This window comes from Bufo bufo, chromosome 1, assembly GCF_905171765.1.
Source record: "Bufo bufo chromosome 1, aBufBuf1.1, whole genome shotgun sequence".
NCBI classification, from domain to species: Eukaryota; Metazoa; Chordata; class Amphibia; order Anura; family Bufonidae; genus Bufo; species Bufo bufo.
Genome location: NC_053389.1, coordinates 45,834,754 through 45,862,675, shown reverse-complemented (window position 1 = coordinate 45,862,675; position 27,922 = coordinate 45,834,754). Strand labels below are relative to the sequence as shown.

The 27,922-nt window shown below is 46.5% G+C and overlaps 1 protein-coding gene across 1 annotated transcript; it reads right to left on the bottom strand.

The window, feature by feature from the left end:
- Positions 1-4,505: 4,505 nt before the first annotated feature.
- Positions 4,506-27,024, bottom strand: AGMAT (agmatinase). Its single transcript, XM_040422595.1, is given in 8 exon segments — positions 4,506-4,729; positions 4,921-5,005; positions 6,754-6,933; positions 7,927-8,122; positions 8,456-8,504; positions 24,299-24,501; positions 26,628-26,692; positions 26,694-27,024. Coding segments are annotated over 8 exon segments (1,131 nt in total). The 5' UTR covers positions 26,973-27,024; the 3' UTR covers positions 4,506-4,655.
- Between the last annotated feature and the right edge of the window lie 898 nt (positions 27,025-27,922).

The window sequence follows — 27,922 nt, the reverse complement described above, 5'->3', positions numbered from 1 at the left end:
TTGCACAACCTTCACCCGCAAATGGAGACAACACAAATCCTTCTGAAAAACCCGCCATTAATAAATCAGCCATCTGCCGGTTTGAGAACCTGCTTAGCCAAGGAAGAATTTTCAGTAAATTTATCGGCATCCATGCTTTTGAAAATAAATTCTTTTGACATCGGTTGCGACAGCAAATTGGCTTTCTAAAAGCATCTGGACATTGGGTGATTTGCTCCACAAAACCCACTCTCAGGCTTGTACTTACAACTGGCAGGATATTTGCACTGCGACTCATTATAAGCAAAGCAAAGGCCCCGCTTCATAAAACCTCCAGCAGTAGATAACTTCTGGCTGACAGCTGGAGGCTTCTGTGGGACCAGAAGATTGAGCCACAAGTTCACATCCTTCGTGCATCCCACTTCAAACAGTGCCCTCACCATTATGAAGTAAAGGAGAAGCTTCTTGACATCATCCAAGTACCTGATGTTACTCCTGTCCTTTTTGATGACAACCTAGGTACCACAGTGTTTTGTACTTCAAGTGAGGACAACAAAATAGTCTTGTCAGTTGAAGACAGAGAATTAATAAAATAATGGATAAGGAATTCTTTCAGGATAAGTCTATTAGCTGGGTTGCACCATTACCTCTTCGTGCTACAAGGGCCAAACTCCCAACCAATCGTGAACAGGCTTTATCCAGATTCAACTCACTTCAACGAACACTAAGGAACAGGCCTGAAATGAAGGACCATTTCATCGCCTTTATGAAAAGGATCTTTAACAATGATCACGCCGAACCAGCGCCACCACTTCAAAGACACGATGAGTGCTGGTATCTGCCTTTCTTCAGAGTGTATCATTCACGTAAGCCAAAACAAATCAGGATAGTATTTGACTCCAGTGCCAAGCATCAACGTGTATCCCTAAACTATGTTCTTCTCACTGGCCCGAATCTAACCAACAACCTTGTAGGCGTACTTATGAGATTTAGAAGAGAACCAGTTGCCATAACTGCTGATATTGAACAGATGTTTCATTGCTTCATTGCGAAGACCATAGGAACTTCCTAAGGTTTCTGTGGCACCGTAACAACAACATGGACAATGAGATTATTGAATACAGCATGAAAGTACATGTTTTCGGAAATAGTCCCTCACCCGCTGTTGCAACATACAGTTTTGGAAGGACTGATATTGATGGAGAAAAGGAGAATGGAGCAGATGCTCGACACTTCGTTGAGAGAGACTTTTATGTTGACGATGGACTTAAGTCTTTACCTACAAACGAAGAAGCCATAGACCTGCTCCAAAGGACACAAGGTATGCTTTCTGAGGCTAACATCAGACTACACAAAATTGCCTCAAATAGTGTTGCTGTTATGAAAGCCTTTCAACCTGGCGATCATGCCACAGGGTTTAAGGACTTAAATCTGGGAATGGACATGCCACCTATACAGAGAAGTCTGGGCCTACGGTGGGACTTATTAAATGACACTTTCAGCTTTCAAGTCAGCTCTACAGACAAGCCATTTACCAAGCGTGGTGTTCTGTCAGTGGTAAACAGCCTATACGATCCAATGGGATTTGTGGCTCCCATCACGATACAAGGTAAAGCCTTACTTAGACAGCTCTCAGAGTCTATTAAAGATTGGGTTGCTCCACTGCCATCTGACAAGCTTTCAAGGTGAGAGACTCTTCTAATCAAACCCACATAGGGTTTCTGTTTGGGAAAGCTAAGTTAGCACCTAAGCCTGAGCACACAATTCCTAGGCTTGAACTTTGTGGGACTGTGCTAGCTGTAGAAATCGCAGATTTCATATTACGCAAGCTAGACATTCAGATAGATGACACCAAATTCTACACAGACAGTAAGGTTGTTCTGGGCTACATATCTAACCAGACTAAACATTTCTATGTCTACGTCAGCAACCATGTAGAAAGAATCAGGAAATCATCTAAACCTGAACAATGGCATTATGTCCCATCCAAAATTAATCCTGCAGATCATGCTACTAGGCCAGTGTCTGCAAGTGTATTTGCAAATTCTTCCTGGTTAACAGGTCCTGAATTCCTGCTGGATCACACAGAAGAGACCACGGCTGACGTCTTCGGTCTTCTAGAACCTGACAAGGATCCAGAGATTCGTCCTGAAGTTGCAACCCTCGCCACCAGAACTGAACTCGTCTTGGGCTATCAACGCTTTGAACGTTTTTCCAAATGGATAAGGCTTGTACGCACCATTGCAAGGTTAGTCCATATTGTGCACTGCTTTCACACACAGCCCACGAATGTTCAATGTCAAGGTTGGCACGTGTGTCAAAAGCACCTTTCTGCAAAGGACATTGCTAAAGGTGAAATGATCATAATACGCAGTGTACAACAGGATGTCTTCGGCTCTGAAATTAATTGTATCCGTGACAAGAGGGACATTCCAAAAAACAGTCCAATTGCTAAACTGAACCCATTCATTGACAATGATGACATGTTAAGAGTTCGTGGACGTTTAAACAAGGCTGAATTGGGAGAACAAGAACAGAATCCTCTCATAATACCTGCTCACCACCATATCACCACACTGCTCATACTTCACTACCATAAAAGGGTTAAGCACCAAGGTTGACACTTCACTGAAGGTGCCATAAGAGCTGCCGGCCTTTGGCTCATAGGCGCAAAAAGACAAATTACAGCTATACTGCACAGCTGTGTTCAGTGCCGTAAATTAAGAGGTAAACATCGGCAACAGCTAATGTCAGATTTGCCAGCTGACAGATTAAGTACTGACCCACCTTTCTCTCTTTCTTGGATTGGATGTCTTTGGGCCATGGATGGTAACATCCCCCAGAACTCGAGGTGGCCAAGCAAACAGTAAACGATGGGCAGTGATGTTCACTTGCATGAGTGTGCGCGCAGTATACATTGAAGTGATAGAATCTATGGATGCCTCAAGCTTCATCAACGCTCTAAGACGATTATTTGCCATCAGAGGACCAGTCAAAACACTGAGGTCTGACTGTGGAACTAATTTCGTTGGAGCCTGTAGAGAGTTACAACTCAACTCTAAGCCAATCCAAGAACTTTTAGCTGAAAAGAGCTGTACATGGATTTTTAATCCTCCTCATTCTTCCCACATGGGTGGCTCATGAGAGAGAATGATAGGCATCACAGGAAAAATACTGGACTCTATGTTTATGGACTTGAACTCCACGAGACTTACCCACGAGATTCTAACCACCTTCTTGGCAGAAGCATCTGCCATAATCAACTCAAGACCACTTGTTCCAGTGTCTACAGATCCAGAGAACCCAACTATCCTTACCCCAGCTACCCTGCTTACCCAGAAGCTTGGGTCCGTTCCTGTTCCACCTGGAAACTTTAAAGACGGAAATCTGTGCTTTGATCAATGGAAGCGAGTACAAAACCTTGCCGACCGCTTCTGGAATCGTTGGTAAGGGTATCAGAGTATCTTTCCACTCTGCAAGGACGCAGGAAATGGCAATGACAGTGCCCTAACATACAAGTTGGAGATCTCGTTCTGCTCAAGGACCAGCAAGCCGAAAGAATCGAGTAGCCTAAGGGACTTATTGTTAAAAGCGTTCCTAGTGATGACGGTAAGGTACGCAAGGTGGAGGTGAAAGTTGCAAGGCAAAGGACTGTAAAGACTTTCATCAGGCCTATCACGGAACTTATTCTGCTCTTGCCCTTTGGAGAATGAACTTATTGCCTAGGCTGCGGAATCCTACTTCAAACTTCAAGGAAGAAGTGTTTGAACTTTACTTGATACACTTAAGCCTTACATTTTAGTTGTTGCATTACATGCCTGTTCTCTTTATGTTTTTCAGGTCCTCGGACATCAAGCAAATTGCACTGTTGTTTATTTGCAATTACATAACTGCCGTTATGTAGTGACATTTTCAATGCCAGACAGGGAGTGTGCTGCTACGCAGTTAAATCTATATAGTTTAATTCATATGATATTCTATATTTGGTTATATGCTCCCATCTAGTGGCCGATTTTAGTAATGCACTTGTTTTTCTGGTTTGTGATATATGTCATTCATTTCATTGCTCCACCCCTTCTTCTGTGTACCTCACTTCCTGTTTCTTTATACTGCTCCCGGCATTTGCACAAGGTACACATGTATTCTCATGTAAGCTCACAAAAGCATCATCTTTTGACCGCACAATACCGGAATCCATCTGTTCTGCTGTACTCTGTATCTGGCTTACAGAATAAAGCAACTTACACGGATAAACTCGGTGTTGGTGAGTTAAAGCTATCTGATAAGGATTGTCCGCAGTGATTATATCTGCTTATACAGGCCAGGCATAGAGGTCTCACTAGGGATAAATCGCTATTACAACAATCGGAGTCAGAATACCACCATTTTATGATACTTTATTCAACACGTGTTTTTTACATGGACTATCTGCTGCGGAGGCGGCAGTGTTATATATGAAGAAAAGTTGAAGTTAATAAAGAAGTTATTTCAAGCATTTGGTGTGCTCTTTAAACCTACTGTTTTCATAGAACGGCGCTAGAGGAATTACAGAGTAATAGACAGTCTGGTTAGACCAAAAAGTCAGAGATATCAAAATTCTTCTAATGCCACAGCGCAAAAGGCACTTCATAGTGCTGCGCCTGCCACAGCGCCCCCTTCTGCTCATCCGCTGGTATTCAGTAGGACTGGACTCCTGGCAGTACGCACAGCATTTCAAATAGTAGGTTGGCGGCCGTCAGCGCAGTATTACCTGGGAAAACGGATAAAGGGTGAGGGTTTATATCATGGTGCAGAGCATGTGGCGAATATTGGGCACATCGCAGCTCACATCCCCCTGCTCCCCCGCTGGTTCAGCAGTGGGTGTGTACTGAGCATGCTCCGCTGCTGTGCATTAGCGGGGATGAAGTGCTGATTTTGGCTTCTAAGTGACGTCTCGCTCACCTGACAGATCGTACATGGGCGCCACTTCCACCAGGTCACAGCCCACCAGATTGAGGCCGCGGCTTCCTCGGATGATCTCCAGGGCCTGATCACATAGACATACATCAGACGGTCAGTGGCTGCACTGTGACAGGTCATACAGGGTTAACAATTCTATTACGACTCCCTGCCACAAAGCATCAGGGGACAGATTTTTGGATCTATGAAAAATGCCATCCGGGTTGATACCCTGAAGTCTGAACTAGTCTTAAATGCATCTTTTGTTTCACTACAAGCCCTAGGGTTATTTTCTGTCCTCCCTATGCTTTATACAGCAACTTTGCTCCTTCAGGGGACCACAGCGATCGGTGACTCCAGTTTAGCTGCACTGCTTATTGGAGTCTGCATGCATTTTCTATGCAGTGGATAACAGTGTGAACACAGATACCATCTATGCTCTGTTCAAAGTAGTGCCCGTGGCAGTTTTTTTCCACTCACATATGGTCCATGTGAATAAACACATTAAGGCCCCTTTCACACGGGCGAGTATTCCGCGCGGATGCGATGCGTGAGGTGAATGCATTGCACCCGCACTGAATACCGACCCATTCATTTCTATGGGGCTGTTCACATGAGCGGTGATTTTCACGCATCGCTTTTGCGTTGCGTAAAAAAATCGCAGCATGCTCTATATTGTGTGCGTTTTTGACGTAACGCAGGCCCCATAGAAATGAATGGGGTTGCGTGAAAATCGCAAGCATCCGCAAGCAAGTGCGGATGTGGTGCGATTTTCACGCACGGTTGCTAGGAGACGATCGGGATGGAGACCCGATCATTATTATTTTAACATGGTTATAAGGGAAAATAATAGCATTCTGAATACAGACTGCATAGTAAAATAGCGCTGGAGGGGTTAAAAAATTTTTTTTTTTATTTAACTCACCTTAGTCCACTTGATCGCGCTGCCCGGCTTCTCGTCTGTCTCCTTTGTTGAACAGGACCTGTGGTGACGTCACTCCGGTCATCACATGGTCCATCACCATGGTAAAAGATCATGTGACGGACCATGTGATGACCGGAGTGACGTCAGCACAGGTCCTGTTCCTGTAGTTAATGCTCACCACAGGTCCTGTTCAACAAAGGAGACAGAAGAGATGCCGGCAGCGCGATCAAGTGGACTAAGGTGAGTTAAATTATTATTATTATTATTTTAACCCCTCCAGCCCTATTGTACTATGCATTCTGTATTCAGAATGCTATTATTTTCCATTATAACCAAGTTATAAGGGAAAATAATACAATCTACAGAACACCGATCCCAAGCGCGAACTTCTGTGAAGAAGTTCGGGTTTGGGTACCAAACACTCGCGATTTTTCTCACGCGAGTGCAAAACGCATTACAATTTTTTGCACTCGCGCGGAAAAATCGCACGTGTTCCCGCAACGCACCCGCACATTTTCCCGCAACGCCCGTGTGAAAGGGGCCTAACATAAACGCATCCGTGTTCTGCTTCTGGAGAACACGGATGTGTATAAGCTCTTAGGACACAACTATGAATAGTGACTCCAGCTTAGCTGCAATGCCTACTGGAGTCTCATGTAGTCTGAAAGTCACCTCCTGTCTCATCACAGGCTCAGGATCCTCGCATCTACCTGTGCTTTACACTGCAGCTCTGCTTCTTTTAGATTGGCTGCTGTGGATAAGTCAGTACCTGGGAAGATAACATTAGTAACTAAGTAACTAACCTGCCAGTGTGAGAGGGAGGAGCCTCTATACATGGGAGGGGCCTGGAGGACAATGCTGTATATATAACCATCAGAACAAACACTACAATTATATTGAACGCGTCCTACCTGGTGTGTGGTCAGGCCGCCGATCTCTGGGGTTCCCGTCCCAGGGGCAAATGAAGGGTCGATCCCATCAATGTCAAAACTGAGATAGACCGGTTTGTCTCCCATTTGCTGTCTCACTTCTGACATGAGGGGAACCAGAGACTTAGACCAGCAATCTTCAGCAAACACCACCCGAAAACCCTGCAAGAAACAGGAGACCGATGATGTCATCAGAAACACAATGGCGTCCTTACCATGGAGGCAGACCACACGACGGCTGTGGGGTCCGGAGACAGCGGGGCTCAGCGCTGAACATACATGGTATTTTCCTGAAACTACCACTAAAGGAAGCTCAGTGCAAGGAGATTTTACAACTGCCATTGAGTTCAATGGTAGCTGTATAAATTCCTATTTGCCGTGTGCTATATGAAGGGACGCAGGGGACACACAGCGATATAGGGAGATTTATTGATGTGTTTATACCAGTTGTGTGGTATAAATGAGCGTCATTTTTATGACGCATCTTTTCCACTTTTTCATATATTGAAGTCGGATAAAGTGGGAGGTGAAGGGTTATTTATTTTATTTTTTTACCGATGATCTATCCCAGGGATGGCCAACCTGAGGCTCTCCAGCTGTTGCAAAACTATAACTCCCAGCATGCCCAGACTGCCTACAGCTATCAGCCTAAAGAAGAGCATGGTGGGAGTTGTAGTTTTACAACAGTTGGAGGGTCGCAGGTTGGCCAACCCTGATCTATCCTCGGGATTGGTCATCAGTATATAATTGGTGGGGGTCCAGCACCCAGGACCCCCACCGATCACCTGGTGCTCGCAGTAGTAGCGCCACCATCTTCTCTTAGCTTTTCCTAGGTTATGTGACGTCAAGTTTATAGGCACAGCTCAGCCCCATTGAAGTGAATAGGGTTGAGTTGCGATACCAAGCGCAGCTGCTATACAATGTACGGCGCTGTGCTTGATGAGCTGCAAGAAGGCCGCGACGCTACTGCAAGCCCCGGTGGGGGTCCCAGGTGTCAGACCCCCACCGATCAGATACTGATGACTTATCCTGAGGACAGGTCATCAGTTAAAAACCCCTTTAACTAGGCAGAAGTAAGAAATCTCACTGAGGGGCCCCTATTAAGTTTAGATCTGGGGCCCTACGATACAGAATATTTTAAGCTTCATCTCTTACCTGCTCCCTGCAGAATTTGTAGGGCTCAGGGCTGTAGGAAGAACCGCGGATCCCGATCTGCACAACTCGCTTACAGTCCAAGAGACCCTCATCCACACAGCGCCTAAATGGGGTGCCATGATAGATCTTCTCCCCCAGGGCCTGCTCCGCCGTGTCAGTGTGAGCGTCCACGTGAATCAGGCCAACAGGTCCATGTCTGCAACCAACGCAAAGTTTTGAGAGAGTACAACAGACTCCAGGATGATATGCGTTGTCTGCGCTGATACATTGTAACAGACTAGCAGGACAGGGGAAAGATGTCTGCTGCTCAAAAAATTGTCCAGACTGATACACTGCAGCAAACCCTCAGATGTATCAGGTCAGGATGGATTTACAGCCCCTGGCTTTTAAAAAACAGTGGTGCCATTCACTGAAAGCAAGCACTAATACTGAAAATAGTGAAGACTTGAAACCCAAGGTCTATTAGGATTGTGTAGCTTGGCTCTGTTCCAGTGACACTGACATCTTGGGCTGCAGGTGGGTCACTTACCTCTCAGCGATAGCCTGCAGGATGGGGTAAGTGATGGTGTGGTCTCCACCTACACGAGAGAAAACCAAGATACAGAAACTCTGTCATAAACATCCCCCCTCCCCTTCCCCGTACATGGCAGTATTAGCAAAGCTATTAATTTTTTTTGTCTTCACTGTACTCACTGAGGAAAATAAACTGTCAGATGAAATGCAGAATGTAAAAGTAAATTCCCCATTAAAAGTGCCCTGTCTGACCCAGGAAGATGTTAAAGACGCAGCTCCAAAGATGAAAATAGACAAATCGCCGGGACCAGATGGCATACACCCTCGTATCCTAAGTGAATTAAGTAATGTCATAGCCAGACCCTTATTTCTGATATTTAAGGACTCTATACTGACAGGGAATGTCCCACAGGATTGGCGCAAACTATAGGCCGGTAAGTTTAACATCTGTCGTGGCTAAACTGTTTGAAGGTTTTCTAAGAGATGCTATCTTGGAGTACCTCAATGTCGTATATCTGGACTTCTCCAAAGCATTTGACACTGTACCGCATGAAAGGTTAGTATACTGTATATATACTACAGAGGACAGTATACTGTGTATATATACTACAGAGGACAGTATAATATATATATATAAGAATAAAAATACAGCGGAACGTCCATTTAAGTGATATGCGCTTTATTCACCAAAAAATGCGATGTTTCGGTTCACTCCATGGAACCTTTTTCAGGCAGTGAAAAAGGTTCTATCGAGTGAACCGAAACGTGCATTTTTGGTGAATAAAGCACATATCACTTAAATGGACGTGCCGCGGTATTTTTATTCTTATTGATACATGGGTGGTAGGATCACCACCCCAACCGCTGGCACTCCGTTCGTACTTTGGTCTGGTGGTGCTGCCCAGAAGTTTTTATATATATACAGTACAGACCAAAAGTTTGGACACACCTTCTCATTCAAAGAGTTTTCTTTATTTTCATGACTATGAAGGCATCAAAACTATGAATTAACACATGTGGAATTATATACATAACAAACAAGTGTGAAACAACTGAAAATATGTCATATTCTAGGTCCTTCAAAGTAGCCACCTTTTGCTTTGATTACTGCTTTGCACACTCTTGGCACCGACGGATTCTGCGTCTCCTTCTGGATGACCCCCCCCCCCCCCCCCCCGACATCAGGAGAATGAGTGGGACTACTCTGCTGTCAGGAGTACCGCTACCTCTGATGATAAGCCTCTCAGGGAGACTGTGTCTGTAGCTTAGAGTGCGGTTAGGATATCTGGGAGTTTATTTTTAGGGAGGGAAGGTTATTGGTATTAAGAAATCGGTATGGGGGGAACGACGTTTCAGTTTTCACTTCAGGCAGCAGAAAGGCTAGGTGCACCCCTCGACCACACTTACCTTTATTGATTTTGGGAGATTTGAACTCATACTCCGATATAACACTTGACAAATTTCCTGCCCGTGATCCGCTCCCTGCCCATACAACAACTCAATTTGGTAGACTAATAAAGGAACTAGGTCTTTCCGATATATGGCGACTTAAAAATCCCTTGGCAAAGGAATAAATACTCTTGTGCATCCGCAACATAGACCTCTTTATCTAGAATTGCTCTTGCACTTGGTAATGACAATATGTTGGTCGCTGGGTCTCGGTTCCATTGTAGACATTGTCGGAACCATTCCCCGTTGCAGGTTACTTTACAATTGAGAGGTGCTGGCAGTGGGAGCCCCAGAAGGTGGAGCCTGAACCTATTCTGGTTAAAAGTAATAGATCTTAACGATGTCAGGAAACAACTGTTTAATGAGGGAACCGCCTCTGTGGGTATGGTATGAGACTCAATGAAGGCAATTCATGAGAGGTATATTGAGCAAAAGTATAAATATGGTTAAGACGCGCATGCGCTGGGAGAGGAGACGCGGAATCAACGGACTAGCAAGGAGGCGGCATATGTTGGGGATCCCTCTGGGGTCACACTGGGAGCTTGGAAAGCCGCACAGGAGGCTCTCAACGCCCACATCTTGGAACAGGCTGCTAATAAGTGGTCTTCTCTAAAACAGCAATACTATGAGGAGGGAGAGAAGGAGGACATATGCTGCCGATGATAGCTAAGGCTTAACAGCGGTCTACATAAGTGTCATGCTTACAGACTACAGAAGGCAGGACTACAGACGACGACACGCATGGAATATTGGAGATTTGTAAGGGGTTTTATGAAGCTCTATATAAAAGTAAGTTTACAGCCACGGAACAGGATCTGGGGGGTTACCTGGACGGGGTGGGACTGCCGACTTTATCTGCGGAGGAGAGGGACAGGCTAGATGCTCCTCTTACTTTAGAAGAACTACAACAGGCGGTGAGCGCAATGCCAAACGAGAAAGCTCCCGGTCCTGAAGGGGTGCCTATGGAAATGTACAAGGATTTTTCGGAAGATATGCTATCTAACCTGTTGGAGGTATATGGACAAGCTTATGAAGTGGGTGGGTTACCCCCATCTATGTATGAAGCCACGACTGTGGTTTTACCTAAACTGGAGAAGGATCATAAACTTCCTGAGTCATATCGGCATGCCTCTCTCCAAGATATTGTCGACGCGGCTGTCCCAAGTAGTCAAGTAGGTAGTGCACCGGAATCAATCCGGATTTATGCCGGCGAAATCCACCGTTATCAATCTGAGAAGACTCTTTTAAATCTCCAGGCGGCCCCAGGTGATCTAGCTGATAAGGCGGTGCTATCATTGGATGCCGCCAAGGCGTTTGAAAGCGTAGAATGGAGATACTTATGGGCTGTCCAGGGGCGGACTGACAACTCATGGGGCCCCGGGGCAATAGGAGATTATGGGGCCCCTGTGTCCTCGCCCACCCTCAAGCCACACCCATACACAGCCCCGCCCACATATCGCACCACCCACATCACCTACACTTGGTACAGAATTTCTCTTCACTATGTTCAAAATAAATGTTTATAAAAAATTTTTAAAAATCACGCCCTCCACCACAACACAAGCGTATCTCAGACTCAGTGTATCGCACTGCTCCACACCACTACAACTCACAGTAATGTGCGATGTGCAAGTACATCACAGATCACCTCAGCATTAAAACGCAAAGAAAAGTGCAGTGTGTGAGTATCACAAGCAATATACGTCACAGGAATGTGCAGTGTGAGTATATCATAGCCAACCCACTGCTTTCCCATAGGGAAGCATTAGGAGGCTATTGGCTTCATAGAGATGCTTTGAATCAATGCATTTCTATGAGGATTGTTTAGCGTGAATGCTTGTGTTGCATGTTGTGCAACACTGGACTAGGAAGCACCTCTAGTGGCCGTCTGATGAGTGGCCGTCTGATGAGTGGCCCCTAGAGGGGTTCCTTGGCAGTAATGTAAATACTGCCTTTTTTTTAAAAAAAGCCAGCGTTTACAGTAAAAAGCTTGCAGAGACATGCTATAGACACCGGAACTATGACGTTTAGCTGTTGTGGTTCTGGTGACTATAGTGTCCATTAATATAGAGGGAAAAAGAATCAGCACAAAAGTATCAAATAAAATGGCTGTATCATTATTCTAAAAATTAAAAAAAAGCACAACGTCTGACACAAATACATAGTATTTTGCAGATTCCTTTTATTTATTTATTTTTATTTATTTTTTGCAATGTGCAGATAGTACTGTACTACTAACCCCTCCATCCCCCTTCTCCACCCTCCCACCACCTTCTCCAACGACCCAGCACTCTTACTCACATAAAACAAGTAATATACATAATATAGATTACAGTGAATGACTGTAAATACTTCCAGTTCTGAAGACTCCGGCGGCTCAGGATCAGTGCTCGGGGCAGCTGGGCTCAGGCTGGAAGTGGGCACCGCTCTGCAGGAAGGAAGGAGACCTGTAAGACGCACCTAGGTTTTAGAGGGGGACAATAAGAAAAAATATTTTTCATTACACCTCAGGTCAGACCCCCAATGTTAATCAGACCTCAGCTGACAGCCCCAATCAGACCCCCAATGTTAATAAGACCCCAATAAGACCTAAAATCAGACCTCAGCTCAGACCCCAATGTAAATGACCCCCAATCAGACCTCAGATGAGAGCCCCATGCCTCTCATCACCCCCATAATCAGCCCTTATGCCTCTCAGCCACCATTATCATCCCTTATGCCTCTCAGCCAGCCCCCATTATGCCTCTCAGCCAGCCCCCATTATGCCTCTCAGGCCCCCCATTATGCCTCAGCCCCCAGCAGCCTAGCCATTATGCCCCCAGCAAAAATAAATAAAACACTTACCTCTCCTGCTCCTGGACTCTGCCCCTCCTCACCGGCACCGCAATCTTCTTCCTCCTGCTGTCGGCTGGCGCACACAGCGTGACGTCACAGAGCGACTGACACTGTGCGCAGCCCTGCACATCAGATAGCTGAGGAACAGGGAGCGGTGAGTACAGATCCTTCACCGCTTCCCGGTCCTCCGGTACTAATCAGCGCTTCCAAAATGGAAGCGCTGATTACTATTCATGGTGAGTCCTTCACTAGGCGAGCCATCAGACCCTCTCTAGCCTCAGATCAGCCCCCATCAGACCCCCAAGCCTCAGACTCCAATAAGACCTTGCAGCCTCAGATCAGACCCCATTCAGACCCCCCCAGCCTCAGATCAAACCCCACAGCCTCAGATCAGACTCCCATCAGACCCTCCTATCCTCAGATCAGCCCCATCAGACCCTCCCTAGGCTCAGATCAGACACCCCAGCCTCAGATCAAACCCCACAGCCTCAGATCAGACACCCCAGCCTCAGATCAGACCGCACAGCCTCAGATCAGACACCCCAGCCTCAGATCAGACCCCTTCAGACCCCCCAGCCTCAGATCAGACCCATTCAGACCCCTCATCCTCAGATCAGCCCTCCCCAGGCTCAGATCAGACACCCCAGCCTCAGATCAGACCCCATCAGACCCCCCAGCCTCAGATCAGACCCTTCCCAGCCTCATATCAGCCTCATTCAGACCCCTCATCCTCAGATCAGCCCTCCCCAGCCTCAGATCAGACCCCCAGCATCCGACCAGACCTTCCTTCCCCCCTCATTTAGCCTCAGATCAGCCCCTATCAGACCCCCCCAGCCTCAGATCAAACCCCACAGCCCCAGATCAAACCCCACAGCCTCAGATCAGACTCCCATCAGACCCTCCTATCCTCAGATCAGCCCCATCAGACTCTCCCTAGGCTCAGATCAGACCCCCCAGCCTCAGATCAAACCCCACAGCCTCAGATCAGATCCCCCAGCCTCAGATCAGACCCCATCAGACCCTCCTATCCTCAGATCAGCCCCATCAGACCCTCTCTAGGCTCAGATCAGACACCCCAGCCTCAGATCAAACCCCACAGCCTCAGATCAGACCCCCCAGCCTCAGATCAGACCCCATCAGACCCTTCCCAGCCTCATATCAGCCCCATTCAGACCCCTCAGCCTCAGATCAGCCCTCCCCAGCCTCAGATCAGACCCCCAGCATCCGACCAGACCTTCCTTCCCCCCTCATTTAGCCTCAGATCAGCCCCTATCAGACCCCCCAGCATCCAAACAGACCTCAGAGCAGACAATAAAAAAATAAAAATAAACTTAAATCTCCAGCTCCCGACGGCGCTGCCACTTGGCAGATTCCCTTCTTCCTCCTCCCTAGTCTTCTTCCCGCCGCGCTGTACTGTAACCTGACAGCGCACAGCATCAGGTCATAGTGCGCGTCTATGTGCACTATGTCTGGACGCTGTATGTTGCAAGAAAATTTTGACTAGAACCTTCAGGATCACAGGTGCATATCCATGAAGCAAACATAATTACAAAAAACAAAATGGCTGCACACCGTTATATATACAAATAATAGAGCTAAGAAATGGGGGTCATTCTAGATAAAAGTGGTACAATACCGACTATAAATGAGTAATGGAAGCTCTTAGCGCACATACGTGTCGGGCCCATCTACCAGGCGTCAAGGTGGCTTCCGCAGATGGGTCCCTATCACTAAAGATACTGCCTCACTTTGGACTTACTTAAGCCTACAATATTCAGGGCAGTGTAGGAACCAGCTACATACGTACTCTGCTCAGAAGTCCCAGGTCGATGGGCATAGTCATAGTGCGCGTCTATGTGCACTATGTCTGGACGCTGTATGTGTCAGGACACAGAGCGGGGCCAGAAGAAGATCAGGGAAGGTGAGGCCAGCCAGTGCAGTGCTGTTCTCACCTCCCTTAGTATGGACTGCAAAGGTCAGTTTTTTATGCCTATTTGCAGCTGAGACATGCTACGCAACATCAAGAGAAGGAAGTCTCTACATCTATTGCTACTACAGCTTTGTTCGATCGGGGGGTGCAGGCATCAGCCTCTTATAAACTCATCTCGTTTGGCTATGGGCTCCTTTTGGAGAGGAGTCTGGGGGATCTGTAACGCCCCCGAGGTGCATTACCACTTCTGCACCCGGCTGCTGTCTCCTATAGTTAACCTCATGTCATCATACCTGTTTATTGCAGGTTCTTCACTATGTGCATTCTGTATTTTGCAACTATTATGTTATCATGTAATATGCCTGGTTCACCAGCAGGTGGCAGCAAGTATGGCAGAGCTACAGGGACAGAGAATGGTGTCCCACTGCCTGCAGGAAGGGTGGGGACCAGTTAGTTACAGTTTAGGTCTTCCCTAGACAGGGGAAGGGTGTACAGCAGGTGCACGTCCAGGTTAGACGTGCCTTGCCCTGGCCAGCCGTAGCACCTTCGGCTCAGCTGGATATGGAGGCCACAGCTTAAGAGCCTCAGGAGTCAGGAGAGAGAGACTCCCTGGTATAGCATAATTCAGAGTCAGACTACAGAGAGAAGTTGCAGCATCCACAGGAAGCTAAGTTATACAGCTACCCTGTCAGCACAGCAGAGCCAGAGAGTAACAGACGTAGCAGAGAGGAGTTTGCCTGCCACCGTTAATGCCAAATCCTGCTGGAACCAAGACAAAGCCTGAAACGTTTGGAGAAACGTTTATTCAAGTAAAGCTGTTATCAACTATATCACAAGGTCTGGACTCAATTTATTCTTCATCCCCTTCATCACCTACCCCCTTGCTCTGCTTCAGACAACAAAGCCTGGGGTCCAGCGTATCCAGGTAGGAGCACCGTGATACGTGCACCAACATTAAAGGACAGTATAGGCTACCCTACACCACTCTGGCATTCCTACACCTGGGTACCATCCACAGTATCACTAAAAGGGGCCCTGTGCCCTTGTTGCTTTACTGCAACTGGCGTCACGAAAACAAGTAGACTTATCTCATCTTAAAGGGACCCCTTGCCGCTGCCGTGCGTCGCAGATCCAATAGCAAAATGGGAAAAGGATGAGGGACCTTTAACTTCTGATCAGTGGCAAGCCATTCTGGAAAATACACCATTGTTGTCCATCAGTGAGGCCTAGCGTCGATCACAACTATTCCTGTTACATAGAGTGTATAGAACGCCCCTAATGCTCCACAGGATGGGAATCCGACCCAGCACTAACTGCCCTCGCTGTACAGAGACCGAGGCAGATCTTATACATATGATGTGGTCCTGCAGAGAATTGGGTACCTACTGGTCAATATGGTAGATACTGTGTACAATATTGCAGTTCCTAGGAACCCAGTGGTTGGTGTTCTGGGCCACACTCAGGATCTAGCAGTAACGGAGGGGTGTAGGTTGGCGATAGCGAAAACTCTGTATTGTTCAAGGAAACTGGTTTGCGAAATATTGGCTGCAATGGTCCAAACAAGCAAGAATTGATAGGGGCTGTAATCCATCTGGTTCGGTTGGAAAGGGGAATCTACCTGAAAACAGGAAGACTTAAAAAATTCCAGAAACAGTAGGAGAAATGGATAGTAAGATCTCGTTTAGCCTCCAAGGACTTGACGAGATCATGGTTGGTAGACACCATGGTAATAGTCAGCCTAGATCAGAGAAGTAGCACCCGGTCCGGCGGGACAGTCCTGGATTACAGTGGTTGTCCCGCTGTCCCGGTACGGGGGAGGTATGTCCCGCTTTCTGGCAGCTGTCCTACGTCGATAGGACACAGAGAGAGCTGCCTGTATTATGATGAAGCAGAGAGTGGTCGGCTCCCTGTTCCATCATTCCTCCCCCCTGCCGGCTCTTCACACCTCTGGTCTGTGCGGGGGGCGGGGCTGGATGGCAATCAGCCTGGGCTCCGCCTCCTTCACAGACCAGAGCAGCCGATGTCCTGCTGCTGCTGCCGCTAGGAGGAAGGTAAGTATGTGATGTTTATTTTTATTTTACTTTCTGTGAGGGGCACAATGTGGGCATATTATTGGGGGGCACAATGTGGGCATATTACTGGGGGGCACACTGTGGGCATATTAATGGGGGACACAATGTGGGCATATTACTGGGGGGCACACTGTGGGCATATTACTGGGGGGCACAATGTGGGCATATTACTGGGGGCACAATGTGGACATATTACTGAGGGGCACAATGTGGGCATATTACTGGGGGGACAATGTGGACATATTAATGGGGGCACAATGTGGGCATATTACTAGGGGCACAATGTGGGCATATTACTGGGGGCACATAACTAGGCACATTACTGGGGGCACACTGTGGGCATATTACTGGGGGGCACAATGTGGGCATATTACTGGGGGCACAATGTGGGCATATTACTGGGGGGACAATGTGGACATATTAATGGGGGCACAATGTGGGCATATTACTAGGGGCACAATGTGGGCATATTACTGGGGGCACATAACTAGGCACATTACTGGGGGCACACAGCTGGGCATATTACTGGGGGCACAGCTGAGCATATTACTAGGTGCACATAACTGGGCACATTACTGGGGGCACATAACTGGGCACATTACTGGGGGCACACAACTGGGCACATTACTGGGGGCACACAGCTGGGCATAATTCTGTGAAGACAATGTGGGCATAAATACTGTGCGGTGGCATGAAGGGGGAATAATTGCTATGTGGGGGCATTAAGGGGACTGGGTGGGATTAGGTGTATAGTTATGTTTTAGGCGGAGTTAGAGGCGTGGCCTAGTGCGGAAAAAATTTGCTGCGCCGCGATTAACACAGTGTTCTTCTTTGTTCGTTTACAAAGTTGGGAGGTATGAAGTAGGACTGCCCATAGATGATCATTGAATGAAGCAGCTGAGGATGGAGGGGTTAACTGTCGATAGGAATCAAGTATAGAACTTACTGAGGGAACGGAGGACACTGCACGGGGGAGGGGGAGTTATTGCTTTATATGTTTTGTACTGTGTGTTAAAAGACAAAAAAAATGATCTGATTTAGAAAAAATGGTAAAACACTCGGTAACACTGACATGGAAAAGGACCTAGGAATTTTAATAAACAGCAAACTAAGCTGCAAAAACCAGTGTCAGGCAGCTGCTGCCAAGGCCAATAAGATAATGGGTTGCATCAAAAGGGGCATAGATGCTGTGATAAGAACATAGTCCTACTACTTTACAAATCACTGGTCAGACCACACATGGAGTACTGTGTACAGTTCTGGGCTCCTGTGAACAAGGCAGACATAGCAGAGCTGGAGAGGGTCCAGAGGAGGGCAACTAAAGTAATAACTGGATTGGGGCAACTACAGTACCCTGAAAGATTATCAAAATTAGGGTTATTCACTTTAGAAAAAAGACGACTGAGGGGAGATCTAATTACTATGTATAAATATATCAGGGGTCAGTACAGAGATCACTCAACCTCTCAAATGTATGTACACTAATGCCAGAAGCCTGACTAATAAAACTGGGGAGCTGGAATTAGTGATGTGTGAGGAGGACTATGACAGTGGGAATAACTGAGACATGGCTGGATGATAGCTATGACAGTGGGAATAACTGAGACATGGCTGGATGATAGCTATGACAGTGGGAATAACTGAGACATGGCTGGATGATAGCTATGACAGTGGGAATAACTGAGACATGGCTGGATGATAGCTATGACAGTGGGAATAACTGAGACATGGCTGGATGATAGCTATGACAGTGGGAATAACTGAGACATGGCTGGATGATAGCTATGACAGTGGGAATAACTGAGACATGGCTGGATGATAGCTATGACAGTGGGAATAACTGAGACATGGCTGGATGATAGCTATGACAGTGGGAATAACTGAGACATGGCTGGATGATAGCTATGACAGTGGGAATAACTGAGACATGGCTGGATGATAGCTATGACAGTGGGAATAACTGAGACATGGCTGGATGATAGCTATGACAGTGGGAATAACAGAGACATGGCTGGATGATAGCTATGACATAGTGGGAATAACTGAGACACGGCTGGATGATAGCTATGACAGTGGGAATAACTGAGACATGGCTGGATGATAGCTATGACAGTGGGAATAACTGAGACATGGCTGGATGATAGCTATGACAGTGGGAATAACTGAGACACGGCTGGATGATAGCTATGACATAGTGGGAATAACTGAGACACGGCTGGATGATAGCTATGACAGTGGGAATAACTGAGACATGGCTGGAGGATAGCTATGACATAGTGGGAATAACTGAGACATGGCTGGATGATAACTATGACAGTGGGATTAACAGAGACATGGCTGGATGATAGCTATGACAGTGGGAATAACTGAGACATGGCTGGATGATAGCTATGACAGTGGGAATAACTGAGACATGGCTGGATGATAGCTATGACAGTGGGAATAACTGAGACATGGCTGGATGATAGCTATGACAGTGGGAATAACTGAGACATGGCTGGATGATAGCTATGACAGTGGGAATAACTGAGACATGGCTGGATGATAGCTATGACAGTGGGAATAACTGAGACATGGCTGGATGATAGCTATGACAGTGGGAATAACTGAGACATGGCTCGATGATAGCTATGACAGTGGGAATAACTGAGACATGGCTGGATGATAGCTATGACAGTGGGAATAACTGAGACATGGCCGGATGATAGCTATGACATTGGGAATAACAGAGACACGGCTGGATGATAGCTATGACATAGTGGGAATAACTGAGACATGGCTGGATGATAGCTATGACATAGTGGGAATAACAGAGACATGGCTGGATGATAGCTATGACAGTGGGAATAACTGAGACATGGCTGGATGATAGCTATGACAGTGGGAATAACTGAGACATGGCTGGAGGATAGTTATGACAGTGGGAATAACTGAGACATGGCTGGATGATAGCTATGACAGTAGGATTAACAGAGACATGGCTGGATGATAGCTATGACAGTGGGAATAACTGAGACATGGCTGGATGATAACTATGACAGTGGGAATAACTGAGACATGGCTGGATGATAGCTATGACAGTGGGAATAACTGAGATGATAGCTATGACAGTGGGAATAACTGAGACATGGCTGGATGATAGCTATGACAGTGGGAATAACAGAGACACGGCTGGATGATAGCTATGACAGTGGGAATAACTGAGACATGGCTGGATGATAGCTATGACAGTGGGAATAACAGAGACACGGCTGGATGATAGCTATGACATAGTGGGAATAACTGAGACATGGCTGGATGATAGCTATGACAGTGGGAATAACTGAGACATGGCTGGATGATAGCTATGACAGTGGGAATAACAGAGAACATGGCTGGATGATAGCTATGACAGTGGGAATAACTGAGACATGGCTGGATGATAGCTATGACAGTGGGAATAACTGAGACATGGCTGGATGATAACTATGACAGTGGGAATAACTGAGACATGGCTGGATGATAGCTATGACAGTGGGAATAACTGAGACATGGCTGGATGATAGCTATGACAGTGGGAATAACTGAGATGATAGCTATGACATAGTGGGAATAACTGAGACATGGCTGGATGATAGCTATGACAGTGGGAATAACTGAGACATGGCTGGATGATAGCTATGACAGTGGGAATAACTGAGAACATGGCTGGATGATAGCTATGACAGTGGGAATAACTGAGACATGGCTGGATGATAACTATGACAGTGGGAATAACTGAGACATGGCTGGATGATAGCTATGACAGTGGGAATAACTGAGACATGGCTGGATGATAGCTATGACAGTGGGAATAACTGAGATGATAGCTATGACATAGTGGGAATAACTGAGACATGGCTGGATGATAACTATGACAGTGGGAATAACTGAGACATGGCTGGATGATAGCTATGACAGTGGGAATAACTGAGATGATAGCTATGACATAGTGGGAATAACTGAGACATGGCTGGATGATAGCTATGACAGTGGGAATAACTGAGACATGGCTGGATGATAGCTATGACAGTGGGAATAACTGAGACATGGCTGGATGATAGCTATGACAGTGGGAATAACTGAGACATGGCTGGATGATAGCTATGACATAGTGGGACTAACAGAGAACATGGCTGGATGATAGCTATGACAGTAGGAATAACTGAGACACGGCTGGATGATAGCTATGACAGTAGGAATAACTGAGACACGGCTGGATGATAGCTATGACAGTGGGAATAACAGAGACATGGCTGGATGATAGCTATGACAGTGGGAATAACTGAGATGATAGCTATGACATAGTGGGAATAACTGAGACATGGCTGGATGATAACTATGACAGTGGGAATAACTGAGACATGGCTGGATGATAGCTATGACAGTGGGAATAACAGAGAACATGGCTGGATGATAGCTATGACAGTGGGAATAACTGAGACATGGCTGGATGATAACTATGACAGTGGGAATAACTGAGACATGGCTGGATGATAGCTATGACAGTGGGAATAACTGAGACATGGCTGGATGATAGCTATGACAGTAGGAATAACTGAGACACGGCTGGATGATAGCTATGACAGTAGGAATAACTGAGACACAGCTGGATGATAGCTATGACAGTAGGAATAACTGAGACACGGCTGGATGATAGCTATGACAGTGGGAATAACAGAGACATGGCTGGATGATAGCTATGACAGTGGGAATAACTGAGATGATAGCTATGACATAGTGGGAATAACTGAGACATGGCTGGATGATAACTATGACAGTGGGAATAACTGAGACATGGCTGGATGATAGCTATGACAGTGGGAATAACAGAGAACATGGCTGGATGATAGCTATGACAGTGGGAATAACTGAGACATGGCTGGATGATAACTATGACAGTGGGAATAACTGAGACATGGCTGGATGATAGCTATGACAGTGGGAATAACTGAGACATGGCTGGATGATAGCTATGACAGTGGGAATAACTGAGATGATAGCTATGACATAGTGGGAATAACTGAGACATGGCTGGATGATAACTATGACAGTGGGAATAACTGAGACATGGCTGGATGATAGCTATGACAGTGGGAATAACTGAGATGATAGCTATGACATAGTGGGAATAACTGAGACATGGCTGGATGATAGCTATGACAGTGGGAATAACTGAGACATGGCTGGATGATAGCTATGACATAGTGGGAATAACTGAGACATGGCTGGATGATAGCTATGACCGTGGGAATAACTGAGACATGGCTGGATGATAGCTATGACCGTGGGAATAACTGAGACACGGCTGGATGATAACTATGACAGTGGGAATAACTGAGACACGGCTGGATGATAGCTATGACAGTGGGAATAACAGAGACATGGCTGGATGATAGCTATGACAGTGGGAATAACAGAGACATGGCTGGATGATAGCTATGACAGTGGGAATAACTGAGACATGGCTGGATGATAGCTATGACAGTGGGAATAACTGAGACACGGCTGGATGATAGCTATGACATAGTGGGAATAACTGAGACACGGCTGGATGATAGCTATGACAGTGGGAATAACTGAGACATGGCTGGATGATAGCTATGACAGTGGGAATAACTGAGACATGGCTGGATGATAGCTATGACATAGTGGGAATAACTGAGACATGGCTGGATGATAACTATGACAGTGGGATTAACAGAGACATGGCTGGATGATAGCTATGACAGTGGGAATAACTGAGACATGGCTGGATGATAGCTATGACAGTGGGAATAACAGAGACATGGCTGGATGATAGCTATGACAGTGGGAATAACTGAGACATGGCTGGATGATAGCTATGACAGTGGGAATAACTGAGACATGGCTGGATGATAGCTATGACAGTGGGAATAACTGAGACATGGCTGGATGATAGCTATGACAGTGGGAATAACTGAGACATGGCTGGATGATAGCTATGACAGTGGGAATAACTGAGACATGGCTGGATGATAGCTATGACAGTGGGAATAACTGAGACATGGCTGCATGATAGCTATGACTGGGCAGTTAATGTACAAGGTCTGTTTAGAAAGGATCGTCAAAACCGGAGAGGAGGAGGGGGGGGGGGGGGGGCTGCCTTCATGTAAAGTCCTGTCTAAAGCCCACAGTCCGTGAAGATATAAGTGAGGGACATGAACATGTGGAGTCACTGTGGGTAGAGATACATGGAGCCGAAAACAACAATAAATTACTAATAGGAGTTTACTATAAACCACCGAATATACCAGAGTCCACAGAAAATCTACTACTAAACGAGATAGACGAGGCGGCAAATCATAATGAGGTGGTTATTATGGGGGACAGTGGCGTAGGGATCGCCATAGCAACCATAGCCACTGGGGGCCCGTCCGGGCCGCCTTCTGTTGATTTTTATATATTTTTTTTTATTTACATACACACCACACACAGGCAGCCAGGCCCGAGCCGCGGATCGCCCGCCCACTGGAGCAGGGCGCACGCAGGGCCGGGCCGACACAGAGGCTGGGGAGGCTCCAGCCAGGCCACTGAGTAAGATCCGACGGTATATTCTAACCCCCAGGCGTTCCCATGGTGACAGGGACGCTTGCCTGGGGGTTAGAATATACAAGGGCCACGCCGCTCACAGCAGTACATTTATAAACTAATCAGTAACTTTAACTTTAATCATTGACATTGCTGATCTCTTTACTTGGATACCTTACTCTGTCTTAGCTCCGGTAACAGCAGGCAGTGCGGGCGGGCGGCGCTCACTCACTGACGTCACGCGCCTGCGCCGCCCGCCCGCACTGCCTGCTGTTACCGGAGCTAAGACAGAGTAAGGTATCCAAGTAAAGAGATCAGCAATGTCAATGGTTAAAGTTAAAGTTACTGATTAGTTTATAAATGTACTGCTGTGAGCGGCGGGGAGGGGAGGGGGATCTGTGGATGTTACTGTTTAGGGGGGATCTGTGGATGGCACTGTTTAAGGGAGGGGGATCTGTGGATAGCACTATTTAGGGGAGGGGGATCTGTGGATGGCACGGGGGGGGGGCCATAAAAATTTTTTGCTATGGGGCCCATGCATTTCTAGCTACGCCCCTGATGGGGGACTTCAACTACCCAGATATTTATCCCCAGGACTGTGACTGTGACGAGGGGACATCCTCTGCGTCTGGAGGAAAGAAGGTTTGTACACAAACATAGAAGAGGATTCTTTACGGTAAGAGCAGTGAGACTATGGAACTCTCTGCCTGAGGAGGTGGTGATGGTGAGTACAATAAAGGAATTCAAGAGGGGCCTGGATGTATTTCTGGAGTGTAATAATATTACAGGCTATAGCTACTAGAGAGGGGTCGTTGATCCAGGGAGTTATTCTGATTGCCTGATTGGAGTCGGGAAGGAATTTTTTATTCCCCTAAAGTGGAGAAAATTGGCTTCTACCTCACAGGTTTTTTTTGCCTTCCTCTGGATCAACGTGCAGGATGACAGGCCGAACTGGATGGACAAATGTCTTTTTTCGGCCTTATGTACTATGTTACTATGTTACCCAGGGTCAGCGGGATACATCCAGCCACCATGATCTTCTGGTAGGCTTCTCGAATCCTCTGGCAGCTGTCCTTAAGGTTATAGAGATTGACGTGGACATCTCCAATATCAGCCACCATGAGGGAGTTGTATGGCGCCGCCCTAGTGGTGACATTATACGTCCGCACCATGCAGGATTCAGCTCTGATGTGGCGGGGTCCAAACCTGGTTAATCATAAAGAATATTCCATGATGTGGAGTGTAGTGCAATGTTGTTCACCGAGACTGTATCACACATTATAGGCTTAGATACACAGACAGTATCTCACCTGATCAGCTTACATACATGGCTCGGCAGATGGTAATCTTAGGTACCATGCTTAGCAGACAGTATCCTACATACTAGGATTAGATACAGCAGCTTAGCAGACAGTATCCTACATACTAGGATTAGATACAGCAGCTCAGCAGACAGTACCCCACATACTAGGATTAGATACAGCAGCTAAGCAGACAGTATCCTACATACTAGGATTAGATACAGCAGCTAAGCAGACAGTATCCTACATACTAGGATTAGATATAGCAGCTCAGCAGACAGTACCCCACATACTAGGATTAGATACAGCAGCTCAGCAGACAGTATCCTACATACTAGGATTAGATACAGCAGCTAAGCAGACAGTATCCTACATACTAGGATTAGATACAGCAGCTCAGCAGACAGTATCCCACATACTAGGATTAGATACACAGCTCAGCAGACAGTATCCCACATGCTAGGATTAGATACACAGCTCAGCAGACAGTACCCCACATGCTAGGATTAGATACAGCAGACAGTATCCCACATACTAGGATTAGATACAGTTGGTCAGCAGACAGTATCCCACATGATAGGATTAGATACAGCAGCTCAGCAGACAGTATCACACATGATAGGATTAGATACACAGCTCAGCAGACAGTATCACACATGATAGGATTAGATACACAGCTCAGCAGACAGTACCCCACATACTAGGATTAGATACAGCAGCTCAGCAGACAGTATCACACATACTAGGATTAGATACAGCAGCTCAGCAGACAGTACCCCACATACTAGGATTAGATACAGCAGCTCAGCAGACAGTATCCCACATACTAGGATTAGATACAGCAGCTCAGCAGACAGTATCCCACATACTAGGATTAGATACAGCAACTCAGCAGACAGTACCCCACATACTAGGATTAGATACAGCAGCTCAGCAGACAGTATCCCACATACTAGGATTAGATACAGCAGCTCAGCAGACAGTACCCCACATACTAGGATTAGATACAGCAGCTCAGCAGACAGTATCCCACATACTAGGATTAGATACAGCAGCTCAGCAGACAGTACCACACATACTAGGATTAGATACAGCAGCTCAGCAGACAGTATCCCACATACTAGGATTAGATACAGCAGCTCAGCAGACAGTATCCCACATACTAGGATTAGATACAGCAGCTCAGCAGACAGTATCACACATTACAGCCTTAGGGCTTATTCACACGACGGACCATTATAGAAATGCCTATTAGGACATGATCTATAATCTTTCCGCCTCAGATGCAGAACCAAACCGCGGTCGTGTGAATGAGCCCTTAGACACATAGCTCGGCAGATGGTAAACTTAGGTACCATGCTTAGCAGACAATATCTCACATGATAGGATTAGATACAGAAGACAGTATCACACGGCAAGCTTAGATACACTGCTCAGCAGAGTATTACACATTATAAACTTGGATAACAAGGCTTAGCAGATCGTATCCCACAGAATAGGATTAGATACAGCAACTCAGCAGGCAGTATCACACATGATAGTATTAGATGCACTGCTCAGCAAAGTATCACACATTATAGACTTAGATACAAGGCTCAGCAGATGGGATCCAATAGAATAGGATTAGATACAGTCCATATTTACCTACTAATGTTTAAAGAGGCTTGAGAGAGCCTTTTTCTATACAAACCCTACCCTCAGAAGAGTAACTAAAGTACTTCCTCCGCTAACGAAAAAATACTTCCTGCCTGTAGTCGCCAGTAGGTGCCGCTCACTAGATATAAACATTTATACAGCTCCTATTGATGTCAATGGCAACCATATAAAATATGTATGCAGTAGGCTCCCCCTGGTGGTGACAGCCAGGAACTTCTGCAGGAGACTTGCACATTGGGAACGGGGGAGTTCTCCTTTAACTCTAGAGTCTAGCAGACAATGGGAGAGATCAGACAAATACGATGTATTGTGGAATATTTATAGGAAGCGTCCTGCGATGTCATTTCTATAGGTGACACGGTGTGGTTTCCTTGCCTTGCTCCAGGTCGGTTAGAGGTGCCTGTATCCAGGGGGACCCCAATAAAGGCCAAATTCAGGCCCCTCCGCAGACTCCTGGTAGGGAAGGCGTAGCATAGTGCAAACTCCAACTGGTCGAGCCACTTCTTCGGCACTCAGAGGGGCGTTAAACCTTGTGTCTGAAATCCTGCGTTCAGGGGGGGACTGGAGCTTTCTGCTCCCACAGACCAGCAGGGACCCCAGAAATGAACGAGAAGATGATAGCAGATGCATTTTCTGGGTGCACGGTGCGAAAGGGCCAAAAGCAGGCCCCTGGGAGATGGCTCTGCTGGCTGCTCTGCAGATGGCCATTCCTTCAGCCATGCTGAGACACTTGTCTCCGAGTTCAAGGTGCAGCAGCGATCTCCTCCTCTTTGGTGACCGCAGCTAAAATGTGTCTCTCCTCCCCTAAATGGAGACACTTCTAGGTTATGGGAGTGACCAGCTCTCTTATGTCTATAGCCAGCTAAGGCTATTTTTACACTTGCGGCAGAGTGATCCTGCAAAACGTAAGACTGATCAGGATCCTGATCAGTCTTACAGATTCATTGAAATTCCGGATCCGTCTTAACGGTGTCATTCAGAAAAACGGACCCGGCATTTATTTTTTTTACATTTTTTTTTGCTCTGCGAGGACGGATCCGGCATTGCGGTATTTTGAATGCCAGATCTGGCACTAATATATTCCTATGGGAAAAAATGCCGGATCTGGCATTCAGGCCGGAGATAAAACCGTAGCATGCTGCGGTATTATCTCCGTCCTGAAAAGTCAAAAAGACTGAACTGAAGACATCCTGATGCATCCTGAACGGATTGCTCTCCATTCAGAATGCATGGGGATAAAACTGATCAGTTCTTTTCCAGTATTGAGCCCCTAGGACGGAACTCTATGCCGGAAAAGAAAAACGCAAGTGTGAAAGTGCCCTAATTAGCCTGTAGCTGCAGGGGAGCAGGGCAAGTGATACAATGTAACAGCTCCCCCTGCTGACAGAAGTGTGAAATGTGCAACGCTAGGTGACAGATACAATGTTACAGCTCCCCCTGCAGACAGAAGTGTGAATTGTTGTGCAGCACTAGGTGACAGATACAATGTAACAGCTCCCCCCGCTGACAGAAGTGTGAATTGTTGTGCAGCACTAGGTGACAGATACAATGTAACAGCTCCCCCTGCTGACAGAAGTGTGAAATGTGCAACGCTAGGTGACAGATACAATGTAACAGCTCCCCCTGCAGACAGAAGTGTGAATTGTTGTGCAGCACTAGGTGACAGATAC